Genomic DNA, 15,304 nt, shown 5'->3' with positions numbered 1-15,304 from the left:
GAGGATCGAGTTATCCAGTGATACAGGAGCAACATACAGTTAGGAATTAAATTCAGATCTTCTTCATCCAATCAAGTACTTCAAACACAACGCAAAATCTTAAACCTGAAATTGGAGCTGAGTGGACAACCTATCACAGCCACTTGGAAACCTTAACGACTAAAATACGAGCCCTTCTACAGCGCACTTTTAACTGTTCCTATGTGATCTGATGAAGAACAGATCTTAGACTGAGAAGAAACATTCACATCAAGGAAATGTTCTCATGCATATTTATTTCACGTAAAAAACAGTATCAGCCCAGGCCAAAGGAACTGCCTTACAGCACTTAAAAATTTGACTTTACAAGAATTCAAAACCTCAGACATTTCAATGGGAAACACAACTTTGAACATCAAATAGGACTTAGCAGCAGGAAGCGTCAATGGTAGGACATTTGCCAGGCCTAGTTTTTCAAGGAGTATCATGCAGATGAAGCCACCCTGTATTCAGGTTCAAACTCTAAGTTCCTCCTATTAGAGGCTATCTATGCAATATGTTTTCCTAAAAAAAAAAAATATAAAAAAAAAAAAAGGAAAAGAAAAGAAAACACTTGGTCCAGAATTTCCACTATAGGTAAGTCCAATGCAGAAGGATAAATGAAATGCAAAGACTTCCAGAGCCAAGCAGCATGGGCATAATTAACTTTTTCCTTCTGTACTTACCAGGAACATGATCCAGGGCGACAAGACTGGATTGGGAGGTGGAAGAGGACCAGGATGTATTTGCATGGGGATCTGGGAAAGGAAAAAATCCATGGGCTTGATTCTGCAAACCCTTAAGTGAGTGAACAAGCCTAATTTGCCAAGAGGACTCCGCATAGGGCTAAAGGCTTACTGGACGGGGCCATAATGCTGCTGCCTGAATTCTCAATTACGGACATTTTATCTTTCTGCACAATCAAATTCACCTTCTACCTGCTTATACCAGCTGTCACCTTCTTTTTTAGTACTTTGAATAAAGTTAAAAAGCCCTGGATCACAGAGCTGAAGCTTCAGAAAACATCATCCATGCTAAACGGTTGTGCCACAAACCCTTCTGTGCACGATGTGCCCTGCATGGTAGGTTTTTGGGCTACTTCTGAATTCTAACACACAAAAAATTAAAACTGATCAACACAAGTGATATACAGAGACTCTACACAAATACCCATTCAGTAACATTGAAAAAAGTATTCAGACTCATATTCAGATCTCCTAAATTCTACCTAAATCCTTGTGCCCAGTGTGTCCTCATCATCTTTCTCAGACTCTCTAAAGTGTTCATCCAGGACTTACAGGGATACGCATAGAGATCTTTCATGTAGCTTAGTCTCTTGGAATATGAGCTTGGTCTGAACCAAACTAAGGTACAGAAATATAAACATTAGAGATAGTATCAGTAATGGTTTTCTTCAGTTCAAATTTTGGAACGGAATGAGAAAAAAAAGACACCAAAAAAGGCATTTATATACTTTTTACATTATTGCTGCTTCCAATAACTTCAATGCTTTTGACACCAGATGCACACTGGATAATGAAACACCATCAGAGTAGTAAGAGCAAGTGTATAAAAGTTAAACAGAAGCATATGCAATGCCTGTATTCCATTCAGCTGCGCCGTGAATGGTCTCGTTATCCACTTCTTCTGGACGTATACCACACAGTATGACAGCAAAAAGTTTCAATAGGATCTGGTTATGCAAGGGAGGCCTGAGTTCACAGGTCAATAGATATTTTCAAAGCCTGTAGAACTCGCTCATTATTAATCACACACTCATTAATCACAAGCATTATTTCTTAATAATGACAACCACATTCTAGTCAACTATGCATGGGTAATAGAGACAGTCCATCTCCTCAGCTGGCAGCTGTGCAATAAAGCCATACTTCATACGCACAGACGTAATCAGCTTATTTCTACATCCATGCTCGCTATTTCACCACCAACATTTTGGTGGTGAAAATTCCCTGCCAGCCTTAGAAAAGTCTGTACTCATGATCTGTGGGAAGAATGCTTCAGAGAGCTCCTGTTTTGTTTCTGAACCCAGAAATCAAGTCTATCCCTTCCCTAAATCTCAAAACAGTTAGTTCTTCTTTGCCACCTGAAGTTACAAGACCAAATTGCTCATTCCAAGTCTTTAGAGACATACAGGAAACTGATAAATGTGAAGACTAAACGTTAGTTATTCATGTTAAAACTTATGGAAGTCTGGCTCTGTCCTAGTGACTCATTTGCCAGAGAGGAACTCTACATATTAAGAATTCTGAAATCAAAAGGACAAATATTTCCTGCAGAAAGAAAATGATTCTAGTATGGCAATTTCCAACAGATGGAGAAATCAAATAAAACATTTGGCATTTTCTTGCAAGTGGCATATTCTTTTCACACTCCGGTAGCCTATAACCCCTCGTCTCGAAACAGAACTTGACTCGCTGGGGAAGTAGAGACACATGCCGAGAGAGGCTTCTCTCCACAAAGTTAGTGTCAGAGAGCAGAATGAGCACAAATCAGGGCTTCGCAAATCTGGTGGGACTCAGCCTTTCCCATTAGGCCAGTTAGCATTTATCTCTGTGTTTTTCTCCTTTTGCTCTTATTCCATGCGAGCGAAGGACTGATGGGAGACAGCAATTCTAAAGGCTTTTCAGACCAACAGGGACGTGGCAGTGAGGACACACCACAAGCACTGAAGTGGCAGTGGGAATCCACATGAAAAGGCCTACATAAAGTTTCCCATGAATACTGGGATACTCAAAACTTTCTAACAAGCCTCCTCTGCTGGTATAAAGTGGCAAACCATAGACGCATAGTAAAAATATTTTATGGAGACACTGCTAGTTGCAGTCTTGTCTTAATACCTTTCTTTGTGTCTCAGAGCATAGCTCTGTTGTTAATAAAAATGAGTAAACCTCAGCATTCCCATTTAAAAAAGTAGCGCCCACACACCTTGAAGCATACTAGTGGTCCACTCTTAGTAGTGTCTGTTCTGATCAGGAGTATACTCAGACACGGTAAAAAAAGGTTGTATCATATATTTAAGAATATGAAGCAACAAAGCAAAGCAAAGCCAAAACCAAATCAAAACAAAAAAACCTCACCCACTGCTTCTATTAAAAAATAAACAAAAAACTGGGGAGAATAAAAATATATCTTAACCTGGAAAAAACATCAAAAATAGAAATGTCCCCCAGAGTAAAAATCTGAGTGCTTTGACCTAATTTGAGAAGTCTGTTGATAGTTTTTAAGTCAATCAGCTTTAGTAAGTAGTGTGCTTGATCATTAAATATTCTGAGCCATGGTCTAAGGCAAGACAATCACCACACAGATCAGAACTTGTTAGTCATGCCAACATCCCCTGGACTCAAATGCCCAGGAAATACCACACTTGGAGAAAATCTGCCCATTTCAGTTGAAGTTGCTCACATCTGCAGAGTAACGTCCCAGAAAAAAATGAAATAGTGAGAACTGCTCTGCAGACAAGAGGCAGGCATTTAGGTATGAATAGGCTATTCTAGATGAGTCAAGTTTGCACTTACATTTTGCTCTTTATACACAAAGAGTTTATTCTTAAAGCATCAGAGCACTCTTGGCTTGAGCCATCTTTGCTTCAAAAGCTGTACACTGAAGAAGAACAACTCCAAAGCAAATGCCTTCAGAAAAAGCTTTGTGAGGATTTCAGGATTTTTTTTTTTTCCTTCCTACGGTTAATGTCTAATGAGAGATAGGAACAGTGCAGGAAGGAAGAGACGGATGCATGAATGTGTACATACACAATCTATCTCCCAAATCATGCATGCCTCTAGAACAAAAAAAAAAATAATATACCAGCACATTTGAGCACTATGCATGGGAAATGCTGCAGAATACACAGTGCTGTAATTTTCACCTCTACAAGCATGAATACACATTATGAAAACACGAACAATATTTAACTGACAACACAACTGAAATTAATATTCTGGTTTGAGCGTTGCTATTCCACACTCTTTTTTTAACCCTCAAGTAAGTGATTTCCAGAGTTGTACAATACAAAAATGTGAACAGACGGATACCAGCATGAGATCTGCCTGGTACCTTAATAGCGGCACTGCACTTCAGATGGGAAAGCCACATCCCAGAGAGCCTGGAGACCTCTTGTTCTTTGGGTCAAGAGAGAAAATTTTTTTTTTTTTCCCCCCTGAGATAATAGAATAGAGCCTAACAGGCTCGAGGAGAAGAAACACAGAGTAACAATCTCTGCTTAGGCTAGGGCTGAGAGCGAGAACAGGAAAAGGAATCAATGTACATAAAGCAACCAATGAGAACATGAAGGCAGCTTTGGCTACTTACCTTTTTTTTGCATTGCTGTTCTAAGATCTTGTTTGTTTTGCTGTTGTTGGCCGCTAGCCATTTTCTCTCCATCATCTTCATCATGGCTAGACTGTCCAACGGTGAGAATTTGCACTTGACTTCCTATCTTCTGAACATCATCTTGAAAAGCAGCTGGGCCATCAATCCCTGTCAGACAACGGCAAAAGCCTTAGTTGTCTTTGTGTCAAGAGAATTGCTCACTCACAAAAAGCATCTTTTCTAAGAATCAGAAATTCACATCCAATAATCTTTCTAGACTTCAACAAGACTAAACTAGCCTCCAAGGCAAACATCTTACTTCCCACATACTGCACTAGAGAATCTCCAAGAGGTGATCAGGATTTCACTCTTGCCCTCCTTAACCCCAAAGCACAACCATCCATGCACCAGAAACACTGAAAACTAAACGGAAAAGAAATTCACTGGAGACGACCAACAAAGAAAACAGATGCAGCTTTCATAAGGACACACAACTGGTCCAGAAACAGGTAAGCCTGAGCCCCAGATTATGCCATAACCCCTAATAAACAACACTGCTATTATGAAACCATGCTTCAAAGTTTCAGAAACTTGGAAAATTCACAAGCAGATCTAGCAGCGTATACAACAGGATGAGCAGCACATTAACAAGCCTAAATATGCCTACTGAGTTAGTAAATTGCTATACAGTTAAAACATCAGTGTGAAACTATAAAGAAGATAATACATATTCCCTGGAACCTCCATCCTCCGAGATGCTCAAATCCTGACCGGGCACGGTCCTGGGCAACTTGCTCTGAGCCAGGGTGTGGGACTAGACAGTCCCCAGAGGCACCTTCCAGCCTCAGCCATGCTGTGATTCTGTGGCTTCTGATGACAGCCAGAAAGAAACTATTTACTTCTTACAGCTGTAAATCGCCTCTGAAGACAGAAAAATGAAAATATGGGGTGGGGTGTGTTCTTATCACAAGCTAACTTCATTTTTTTCTTCAGGGCAGCAAGTTAAAACATCAGATTGCAAATGTACTTCAGCTCTTAGTTAAGACTTAGTGCTGGTATATATCACTAAATTAGCTATATAAAAATGCACTTTTGCACCAATAAAAATAGTAAAATTATCATATACAGATATAGTAAATAACATAAGCCTGTATACTGTTGCTGGTTTTAAATTTTTGTTAATAAGCAAGCAACATTGTGGAGAATTAGCAAGCATTACAATGAGCTAGTTCAGTAAAAGAATATGGTGCTTTGCACACCAAACAGAGCTGACTAAATCCTGTAAGAAGGAGCTGTAGGGATTGGGATTTCTTGAGACTGTGATCTGTAGCAGAAGTCTCCAAGAATACCGTTTCAACCTGCTTTGCCAGCAGCTGTCAACTTGCATTAAAAAACAACTGGATTATACATTTAGCATGCTTAACTGTACTTTGCCATACTTGCTGTCACCGCCGCTGCAATATGAAGCACAAGTGGAAAAGAGAGTGGCCCACACCCTCAGGAACAGCACTGGCTGTGCAACTACCTAACAAGATGCAGTCCGACACTGCAGAAGTATTAAATTCAGAGTTCAAGACCACAAGAAATTATTGACTCATCTGCATCACACAGACCCTAATCTGGCAATTCCTGCACCAACCCTGTAAATTCTGATTTACTTACAGTAAAACTAACAACAACAGCTAACAACAAATAAACAATCTGTCCATCCAACCTTGAAGGATTAAATAAAGTCCACAGAAATGTTTCCCTCATCTGGGTAGAATGACAATTTCAGACAGAAGCTCTGTGTGATGCAGAATGAACAGTATAATTTCCTATGTTGCAGATATAATATGGCAGTGAACAGAATAGCATTTTTCTTAAAAGTTATCTCAGGATAAGCACTACAGCAAAGGCGCTCTAGAACAGACAGGTAGCTGCTCAGATCCCCTGTGGTATTTTTAACAGCTTTAACCATATTAGCCATTATCATTAAAGCAGCTGCCTAAAGTTCTTACCTTAATACTCTGAATTTCATAAGTATTAAGCATCCATGAGTTCGACAAGATGCTCACACCTCATGCATATCTACCTAGCCCCTCATTAAGCTTTGGTCGATAGAAACCTAATTTTGAGAACCCATTTCAAAAGGAACAAAACACCTTAATTCTTCTTCTTCAAAGCAGACACTGACCTGCAGCAAATTAAATGCCTTTGACAGCATTAGCCATTGCACTGAGGCTGCTTTTTTCTGATGCCTGCAGAACATCTGCGCTCACATCCCATGCTGTCAGGAACATCACGTATTATTAGGCGTTAGGACAAAGGCTACACTAGCAGGTCACACTTTTAGAGAAGAAAAATCAATTTCAGTGTTCTGAAGAGTGCATCACTGGTAGAGTGTGTTATTAAGCATTATGAATGGTTCCACTGGTGACCCCATTTAAGGGAATGAAAGACATAGCCAGACGGGGGGTGGGGGGGTGGGGGGTGGGTAGGGGGGTGAGTGGGAAGACCCTCTGCTGCATTAGAATACTTTAAATGGTTCATGGAAAATGCAGCATTAACTATTTAATATTTGTTTGTGTGCACGCATCTTGGTAGCTATATATGCATGTGTAAAACAGTATTAAATGCAAGCATACATACACATTTCTTTTTTCTATATCGTGAGGTATAAGTGTATCTTTGTAAGTCATAGTTCAAAAGGCAGCTTTACCATCACCTACCTAATGTCTGAAAACACTTCCAAGCTTGTGTAATCGTGGTACTCAAGGTGGATCTCTCCCTACGCTCTCACTTTCTTTGCCTCGCTGACTCCTTTTCACCCACTTACTGGGAGGATGGTTCACTGTGCAATAAAACAAACCATTCATGTCTACAGTTATAAGTTTAAGGACAGGGTCAAAAGAGGCAAAGAAGCTGAGCGAGCTGTGCCAAAAAGAAAGTCTTTATTATTACATTCAGCATTTTCTACAGCTTTTCCTAAAAATCAGGTAGAAAAAAAACCTGACAGAGATGTCCTTGAATACCTGCTAAGAAGAAAAGGGAAATTTTGAGAGGCAACTGTGAAGGAGGGCAGGGAGGAACCCCCAGAATACCAGACCCTTCAGTAAAAGCCTTCTGGAAGACTTTGACATGGGCATGCCTCAGATGAAACCCAGAGGTACCAGAAATGAAAACAAAGAAATAATGAAAAAAATGCAACAGAAAATTGGCATTCAATGGCATTTCCATCCTATAAACTACTATTTATCAATGCCTGTATTTGTTAGCAGCTAAAATCTTCTAGGCAATATTTATAAATAGACAGTACCATGCTCTTAAAAGCTGGTAATCTAAACTACCGTGTAGAATGTTTTATAATCTGAATTCATCTAAATTCTAAGAAATTCAAAATACAGAAAGTGGACATGCACTTAACTTTGATCTCAGGTATGGGATTTTTAGATAGGATTTTTTTTTCTTTTGCTTTAAACACACAAAATGTTAACTATCTACACAAAAAATATCACAAGACCCAGGTCTGGAATGAGGGGAGAGAGAAAAAGGTATGGGAAAAATAGAGAAGACAACTGCTACTGAAAGCCTTGGGAAAGGAATAAAGTGGCAAAATTTTGCTTAATGTTCATGATGTCTGAGAAACAAATCTAAGCTTCTGTGCATTTTATGATACCACATTATGCCTGTTTGAAACTTCAGCTTCTAAAGGATGGACCAACAACCCAAAATCCATTCAGTGTCACTGGATTTAGTAATGACAATACATTTCAAGGATATGAAGTTCAGACCTTGTTTTATTGTTCCAATCCAGCAATTAAAGGAAAACTCTTTATGGGAGGGTCACCAGGCATACTCTTCTCTATCCTACATGCCCAGCAGCTTTCTGCTGAAAAGTTTCCAACCATTTGGATATGTCCTATAGATAGACACTAAAATGAATATAGGTGAACCATCTTAGTTCTACTAGACATAGTTATCAAATTTCTTTCTCACAAACTAAGCAAGTACAGACTACCTGGGATGGAGCCTACAGACCCTGAAGTGTATCCCTCCTCCTTGGCCCTACAGATCTAGAGGTTGTTGTGGGGTGGTTTCTTCCCCCCACAATAGCACTAGTAAAGCATTACAAGTGCAGTTTTGGGTATCCATTTGAGCCTCATGCATTTTTATTTGAGCTTCACAATCTTCAAAATGATTTTGCAGAAAAGAAATACATTTCCTAACCCTATTTGCAAGTGGGAAACTAAGGGTATAGTCATGCTGAACACAAGGCTTAGATCAGTCTGTTGAATACTCCTGTCTAAACCAAGAGGTCCGAGTGGAACTTCCTCTCAAAACTAGATAGAAATTAAGCATTTCTAGACACCCCATCAGAGAAATTCTCAAAGTCATCACAGTCTAATGACACTGTAATATTACAGCAGAATAAGAAAACTGAAGAGGATAGGCCAGAACCACAATTTTGATTATTTCATTGCTCAAGAGATAATCAAGAAAGTGTATTTAAAATTTTTAGGGGGTGGAGGGGTGGGGGGAGAAGGCCAAATGGGAGGAAAAGACTACATACTACCAAGCTATGTACAACCGGGGAAAGTTCAGAGATGCAGCTCTGTGGCCACCACAGATGAGCATGAGACCAAACATGAGGAAAGAATTTGCTATCTGACAATAGTGCATGGTGCACAATGGTAGTCTTGAAAAAATTAGTTACAGATTAAATATGTGACAAACTACCCAGCAGCAAATTACAGGCATAAGCATAGTGAGTCAGCTCTCCAAAACATTATTTAAATACTTGACTATATACTACATGAATCCCTAGTAATTGGATCTTGCAGGAGAAGAATCTAATTGTATTTATACACATCATGTTCTTCTCTGCATGTATTTGTACATGTAAACATTTTGCTGTGAAAAGATTTTCAGCAAATGTTATTTCCTCTCGGTTCTTTTACATGAAAGTGTAAGTACAGGAAAGAATGATTAACTGATTACTTACAGAGAGTCTTTACTGCACCTAGGACACCATGAAAAGAGAGATTTCTAAATTATTTGAAAATAACTGTTATAATAAATTAAGAATTTCTTCATAGAACATTTGCAAACTAAGAAAGAAACTAAAAAGAAAACTATCATACATCAGAGAACTAATTGAGCTCAGTGATTGAATGGCAAATGAGATTACATACCAGGAAAGGAACACAGCATAGAAAACAAGTATTTCTGTCCCTACTTATACAAATGAGGAATTGCTGGATACAAAAATTCTTGTTCTCATTTTATAAAGCATTTAAGACACAAATTCAACATATGAAGTCAGGTGTATTGCTCACAGACTAAGTTTTAAGATTGTGCTTAGGTTCTTTGCAGATCAGATCTGAAGAGTTGACCGAGGTCAGGCAAGAGGTCTCTGGAAGAGAAAATCTCAAGCCACATTTTCTGACCTAAGTTACATACAACAAAGGTTCTACAACAAGTATGTCTTTCCTCTACAAACATGCTGATAGCAAATGCAGGCACACTAGAAAATTTTCTCTTTTTTTTTTTTTTTTTAAATATGCCTTCAAAGGCAAGATACAAGGTTAAATAAGCCCCTGGTCTGACACAGAAGTCATATCCACATGGATAACACTCAAGGCTGCAGGCAGCAGGAACACTGCAATTGCTCTTCAAGAACACTGCAGAGCAGCTCCTTCCTCCAACTTAGGGATGGCAGCATAACCCTTCAAAGGCCAGCTGGCCCGCTCCGAGGTCAAGGACAGGGAGTCTGTCCTCAGAGAAATCTGTTCTTATTAGACTGACACCAGAACAAATAGCATTTCTGTCCTTTAAAGAACTTGGCTTAAAGCAAACCCTGCTTCTGCTTTTATCGCCTCAAGTGATCTACATTTTAAATTAAAAAGACAAAACAACACTTTATTTTTTTTAAAATCTGCATTTATCAAGAAATGTGACCACTGAGTATAATAACATTTACTTCCAGAACAGTGGTACAAGAAAGTAGTACTGCACAAATCAATACGTGAAAAAGGTTCTCTCAGAATGATTGCTTAGGAAGCTCTAATAAAATGGCTAGAATGAAATATCATGAAATTACATCTTCTAGAAATGTAGAACTCCACTGCTTTAAAAGAAATTAAAAAAAAAAAAAAAAATCTCTCTCTCTCTCTCTGTTGGGTGAAACTCTCCTCAAAAGGAATTTACTGAAAAAGCAGAATGTGTAAAGGGAGGAAAAACATTTTTGGGGTCTATTTTCAAGGACTGAATAACCTTAAGTATATTGTAGCTGTCAATATTTTGTAAGCCATTTCCCAGTATACGTCTGTTCTCATAGGGACTGCGCACCCACTGATATGGGTTCAAGCAACTGCAAAATCACAAAGGGATTTGTTTATAAGGAAAGGGGGCAAATAGAATTTTTTTTAGAAAATGACCTCTGGAGGTGATTTAGTCCAAAATTCCACCAAAAGAAGGACTATTGCTAACACCAGATCAGGTCACTAAAAGCAAGTGCTTGAGCACCAAGCTCTGCATTCACTTTGATGAAACCTAGAAAACTGTGGCAGGAACTATACTTTCATAAACCTCTATCCTGAGGAGGCCAAAATGACTTCTTCACAATCAAGTTCATGTGTTGCCAAAGCACAGCCTGAAAGGGTTGTCAGATCTAGAAATAACAGGAGTTTTCTTGGTGGAAGCTCACTTATTGTTACTCCTACCCTTTCTCTTTAATGCACAGGGAAGCTGAGATAGATCTACTCCACATGAGCTTCCCTTCCCCCATCAGAAAGGAAGTGTTATTGTGAGAAATGATGCTTCTTATCCAACAAATGATTCTGCTTTCTTAGTCAGCCAGCGTTAATGTAGTTGCTTGTTACACATAAAAATGGGACATGATGCACAAATCAAAACAGACAGACAGGCGTGAAAGAGAGAACAGAAACACGGAAGAAGCAAACCAAATCAAAACATGAAATAGCCACTCTGGCAGAAAAGGAGCTGTGTGTCAGAGCAGCTCATTTGCTTTTTGACTCTCAAAGACAGCAGGGAATACCCAACATACTAACTACATTTAATGTATAACATAAGAGAAAAATTGCTGGGAAGGTATTGTTTATTTGAACATTTTATACGCATCCAGATTCCTGATTTCAGTGACAAAAATCTTCATTTATATTGCCCATGGCAGGGAGTGAACCAGTGCAGTTCACAGCAGGGTTTTCCTATAATGTACTTACATGCTATAAGTGCAAGAGTGCAAGGAAAAAAAAAACCAACCCAAAACCAAACAAACCACGACAACTTTTCACAAAGTGATTCCTGAATTTTCCTATCAGATTTCACTTTGAATTAACTCCTGGCCTTGCATGGTTTTCCAGGTTTTTTTAAAGGTTCCATTTTATCTTCCTGATTTGTTTTTGCCACATTCATGGCACATAGCCAAAAAAGCACTTTATCTGGTATATTTATTAATTTCTTCACAAACCTATATTGGAGGAAAAAAATGAACGAAACAAAAAAACCCACACCACTATGTACCTGTAATACTTTCAGGAATCTCAATTTTTAAAGAATCACCAGGGTATTTGACATCTAAAGATGCTCTGGTTTTGTATTTGTAATACTATGCAGGGTGCATACTTTTCATAGGTTCCTTCTGCAACTATTTTCACTTGTTTGCATTATTCTTCTGTTGAACCATCTAGCAATACTGTACACCAGGTTCACTAATATCCTTAATCACCCCTCACTAGCGTCACAAATCAAACCAGAATTTGATCCACTATCTCCACTGGAAAGACAACCATTTTACATACTTCTTTGTTACATTTGGGGTTTTTTTCCAATACTGAATATTATGTCAAACAATAAACCGGGAGACCAAAGCTTTCAGAAATACCAGTTTAATTAGCTAAGCTACTACAAAATGTCATCAATTCACTGCATTTGTAGGCTCTGTCCCACAAAAATGATGTTTCTTTTTAAAAATAGGCACAGTGTATACTGGATACTGCCATTAAGAATGAAATACCAGTAACAATCACAGATTTAGAAAAAATTTGCTAAATACCGTACTACCCATCACAGAATTACAAAATGCACTGACCACTAACTTGACAGGCACCATTAGCTCTGCATGAGGAATTAGCCACATTCCTTTTCTTGCCTTATGTCGGTGTAACCTCATTAAACCTAATATTTCCCTTGCATTTGTCTTTAGCACATTGTTCTGATCATAGTTTCATCATTCTTTGAGCCACTTAAAAAAGCATTACACATCTAAGACCAGAGTACAATCATTACACTACAGCTTCAAGAGCTATTCATGTATAATTCAATGATTTTTGCTCTGAATTAGCTTATTATTCATAGGATCTGGTCTAAAGGTTCTTTTTTCTTAAAGCACAAAGAGCTTGGCTCTGCTTAGAAAGGTAATGCTCACTATAGCTAAATAGTAACAGAAACCTTTAAAATGCTATTTTAGCGTGTAAAGTGCATTCACCCCTCAGCGTTCAGCCTGCTCGTTTACAGGACATGCAAAGGTTACAGTCGGAGTGGAGACAAAACCTGAAGCAATTGCAAAGCTAAAAGCAGAACCTAAAACTTCCAAGATTTGGTCTAATTACCAATGAACTTCCTCCAACAAAATCTCTTGTGCCACAAAATGGTATAAACCCATTTAACCTTCACCCATTTTCATTAGTTAGATCTGAAGTTCTAAGCAAATCCATTCAATTTTATTACAAAATCTTTTTTTAAGACTCACAGTTACTCTTAAAAGTAAATGAAAAAATTGATGCAAGTTCCACTACAGGGTTCTGCTACCACTTGCATTTTCTTCATTCCTAAGTAAAACAAATTAGCTATGTCTGTAGTGGATTGATCAGTAAAATCCCTCTGGAATTTTAAAGTCGCATTCGGTTTTACTTGTTCATCCAATAACAAAATATTTTGCAGCTTCAATCAAGATGCAAGACTGGGAATCCAGTTACAATCCCCTGCAAACACTCCAGTTTACACTATCAAAGGTAAACTAGATACCATTCCAAGGGCGAAATTATACATGAATGAACAGTTAAATACCAGTGTGTGGAAAAAGTAGATGAGCTGGATGAGAAGGTGCTACTCGTACGCTCTGAATATACTTTAACTGACAGGGATACTTTTTACTTGAGATTTGTTACTAATTATCAACATACACTTCAGCAGAGGAGGTACTCAAAACTTTCTTTAGTATAATTGATGAATAACACCTCCACTCCATGGAAACATACATAAGATGCCACTGATGGGCAAATGCTGAAGGCCAGGGAAGACCACGCATAGCACAGCAGGATGAGCAATAAGAACTGCAGCAGAAGCAGAGGTTTCAACAGCTAACAATGTTAGTTTCCAACACACAGAGCAGTATCAGCATGCAAAAGTTCTCAGTCTACATAAAGTGACATTACTTTTACTGACACAACTTGCTTCTATTAAAATCTGCCAACATTTGCCTGTTTGGGGAATTCTTCAGAAAAATAAATAAAAATATTATTGGCATATGAGACAACTACTAGGTGTTACCTGCTGTGAGGTAATAAAAACCAGTGTAACTCCTTCACAGTAAGCACATGCTGCTCATGGACTAACTTGCCTGCATGTAGCAGGTAAGTTTGAAGAGAGCTATCCGGCAAATGCAGCCCCAGCGTGGACGTGACCAGCGTCTGCAGAACAGCCCTGGAAATCACACACTCAAATGAGTAGTTTCTTGCTATGAGCCTCACTAGGCCTGTGGCTAGGAATATTCATGGAATATTTTAGCCAAGAGCTTATCAGAAAACTGCCTAGAAAACAGGTGAGTGTCTACACACGTTGGTGTTATACAATGCAAATTTGTCAAATCAAACCTGCTGTAACTGACCAGCACAGTATCTTAAGTTCTGGACATAGTACAGACATAGACACCCCATAAAGGCAAGACAGGTATTATATGAGGTGAAACAGAGCCTCAAGGTTATGTAGTAACCATGATTTAAGTATTACCCTGAACAATGCTCAGTTACAGCCTAAGACAGGTTTTCTTTTAAACTAGTAAAAGAATTTTTACTCATCAGCAAGATGTACTTCAAAAGAAAATTTGGCATCTGTAGTACTACGCTGGAGTGGCATTACTTTTTACATTAAATTGAGAAACATTAGCTTTCTGTTCACTTATTTTGCCAACAAATTTCACATTGTTAATTTTAACCTTTGACTTTTACTTATTATTTTAAGCCTAGGTATTGACACACACCATCTTTTTTTTCAAATATATGAATAAAGTCTTTACCTCAGGGCCAGACTCTAAAGCCTGTCTAACCTAGGACCTCCTTTGCAGCCAGAAGGACTACAGACATAAAGACACTGTAGATTCAGGTCTCAAGAATTAAGCTGCAATATGTAAAGGATGTGTAAAGGGTTTTGATAAGGCAGGCTCAAGTCCTGCAAAATGTCTATAGGTAAGCCCCAATACTCTGACCTCAATAATTACTCTTATTAGTCATTGCTATCTTTAAATAGACTGGTCAAGGATATATACTATTTTCTTACTTAAGCAATAACAGAGAGACTGTTGGACATACACAAGACAGGAATACAGTACAGTCCAGGCAGGATAGTGTTACAGTGGCCTTATCCAAGAACTGCAAATTATTGGAAAGGTATTTATTAATTTCATTAGTCATTTGCCATCAAATAAAAAGAAACTGTACGTGGTACAAAAACCTCTCTTTTTGTGAGTGTGCATATAAAAATAAAATTTTAATACCTCTAAAGTAGCTCACGTCACTTCTTCCATCTAGTCTACATAGTTCAAATAGTAAGTCTAATAATGGCAGTGTCATTTCTACCAACCCTTTTGTCATTATCAACAGTGTATTTTTTTGTCTATCTAATCTTACCCAAAGTCATTGCAGAAAATTTTTCATACAAACACCTCCCATATGTCAAC

General features: G+C 38.3%; 2 protein-coding genes across 7 annotated transcripts in view; one reads left to right on the top strand and one right to left on the bottom strand.

Annotated features, from left to right (window-relative positions):
• Nucleotides 1-1,274, top strand: part of RIC3 (RIC3 acetylcholine receptor chaperone) — a 55,945-nt gene extending 54,671 nt beyond the window's left edge. Inside the window, exon 7 of the mRNA XM_052810459.1 lies at nt 708-1,274. The gene's annotated coding sequence lies outside the window, so the exon portion shown is untranslated. The remainder of the gene's footprint in view (nt 1-707) is intronic.
• The window catches only part of TUB (TUB bipartite transcription factor), a 168,126-nt gene that overhangs the window by 16,454 nt on the left and 136,368 nt on the right, over nt 1-15,304 (bottom strand). For 3 of the 6 annotated variants that reach the window (XM_052810451.1, XM_052810452.1, XM_052810453.1), the window contains exons 5-6: nt 4,348-4,515; nt 705-776 (exon numbers count right to left, since the gene is read on the bottom strand). In XM_052810451.1, the coding sequence (XP_052666411.1) occupies nt 705-776; nt 4,348-4,515 (240 nt within the window). The remainder of the gene's footprint in view (nt 1-704; nt 777-4,347; nt 4,516-15,304) is intronic. The other 3 variants (XM_052810454.1, XM_052810456.1, XM_052810455.1) reach the window with 1 other exon arrangement.

This window comes from Harpia harpyja, chromosome 16 (genome assembly GCF_026419915.1).
Source record: "Harpia harpyja isolate bHarHar1 chromosome 16, bHarHar1 primary haplotype, whole genome shotgun sequence".
Taxonomy (NCBI): Eukaryota; Metazoa; Chordata; class Aves; order Accipitriformes; family Accipitridae; genus Harpia; species Harpia harpyja.
Note: the sequence above shows the minus strand (reverse complement) of the source record. Positions and strands in the feature narration are given on the sequence as shown.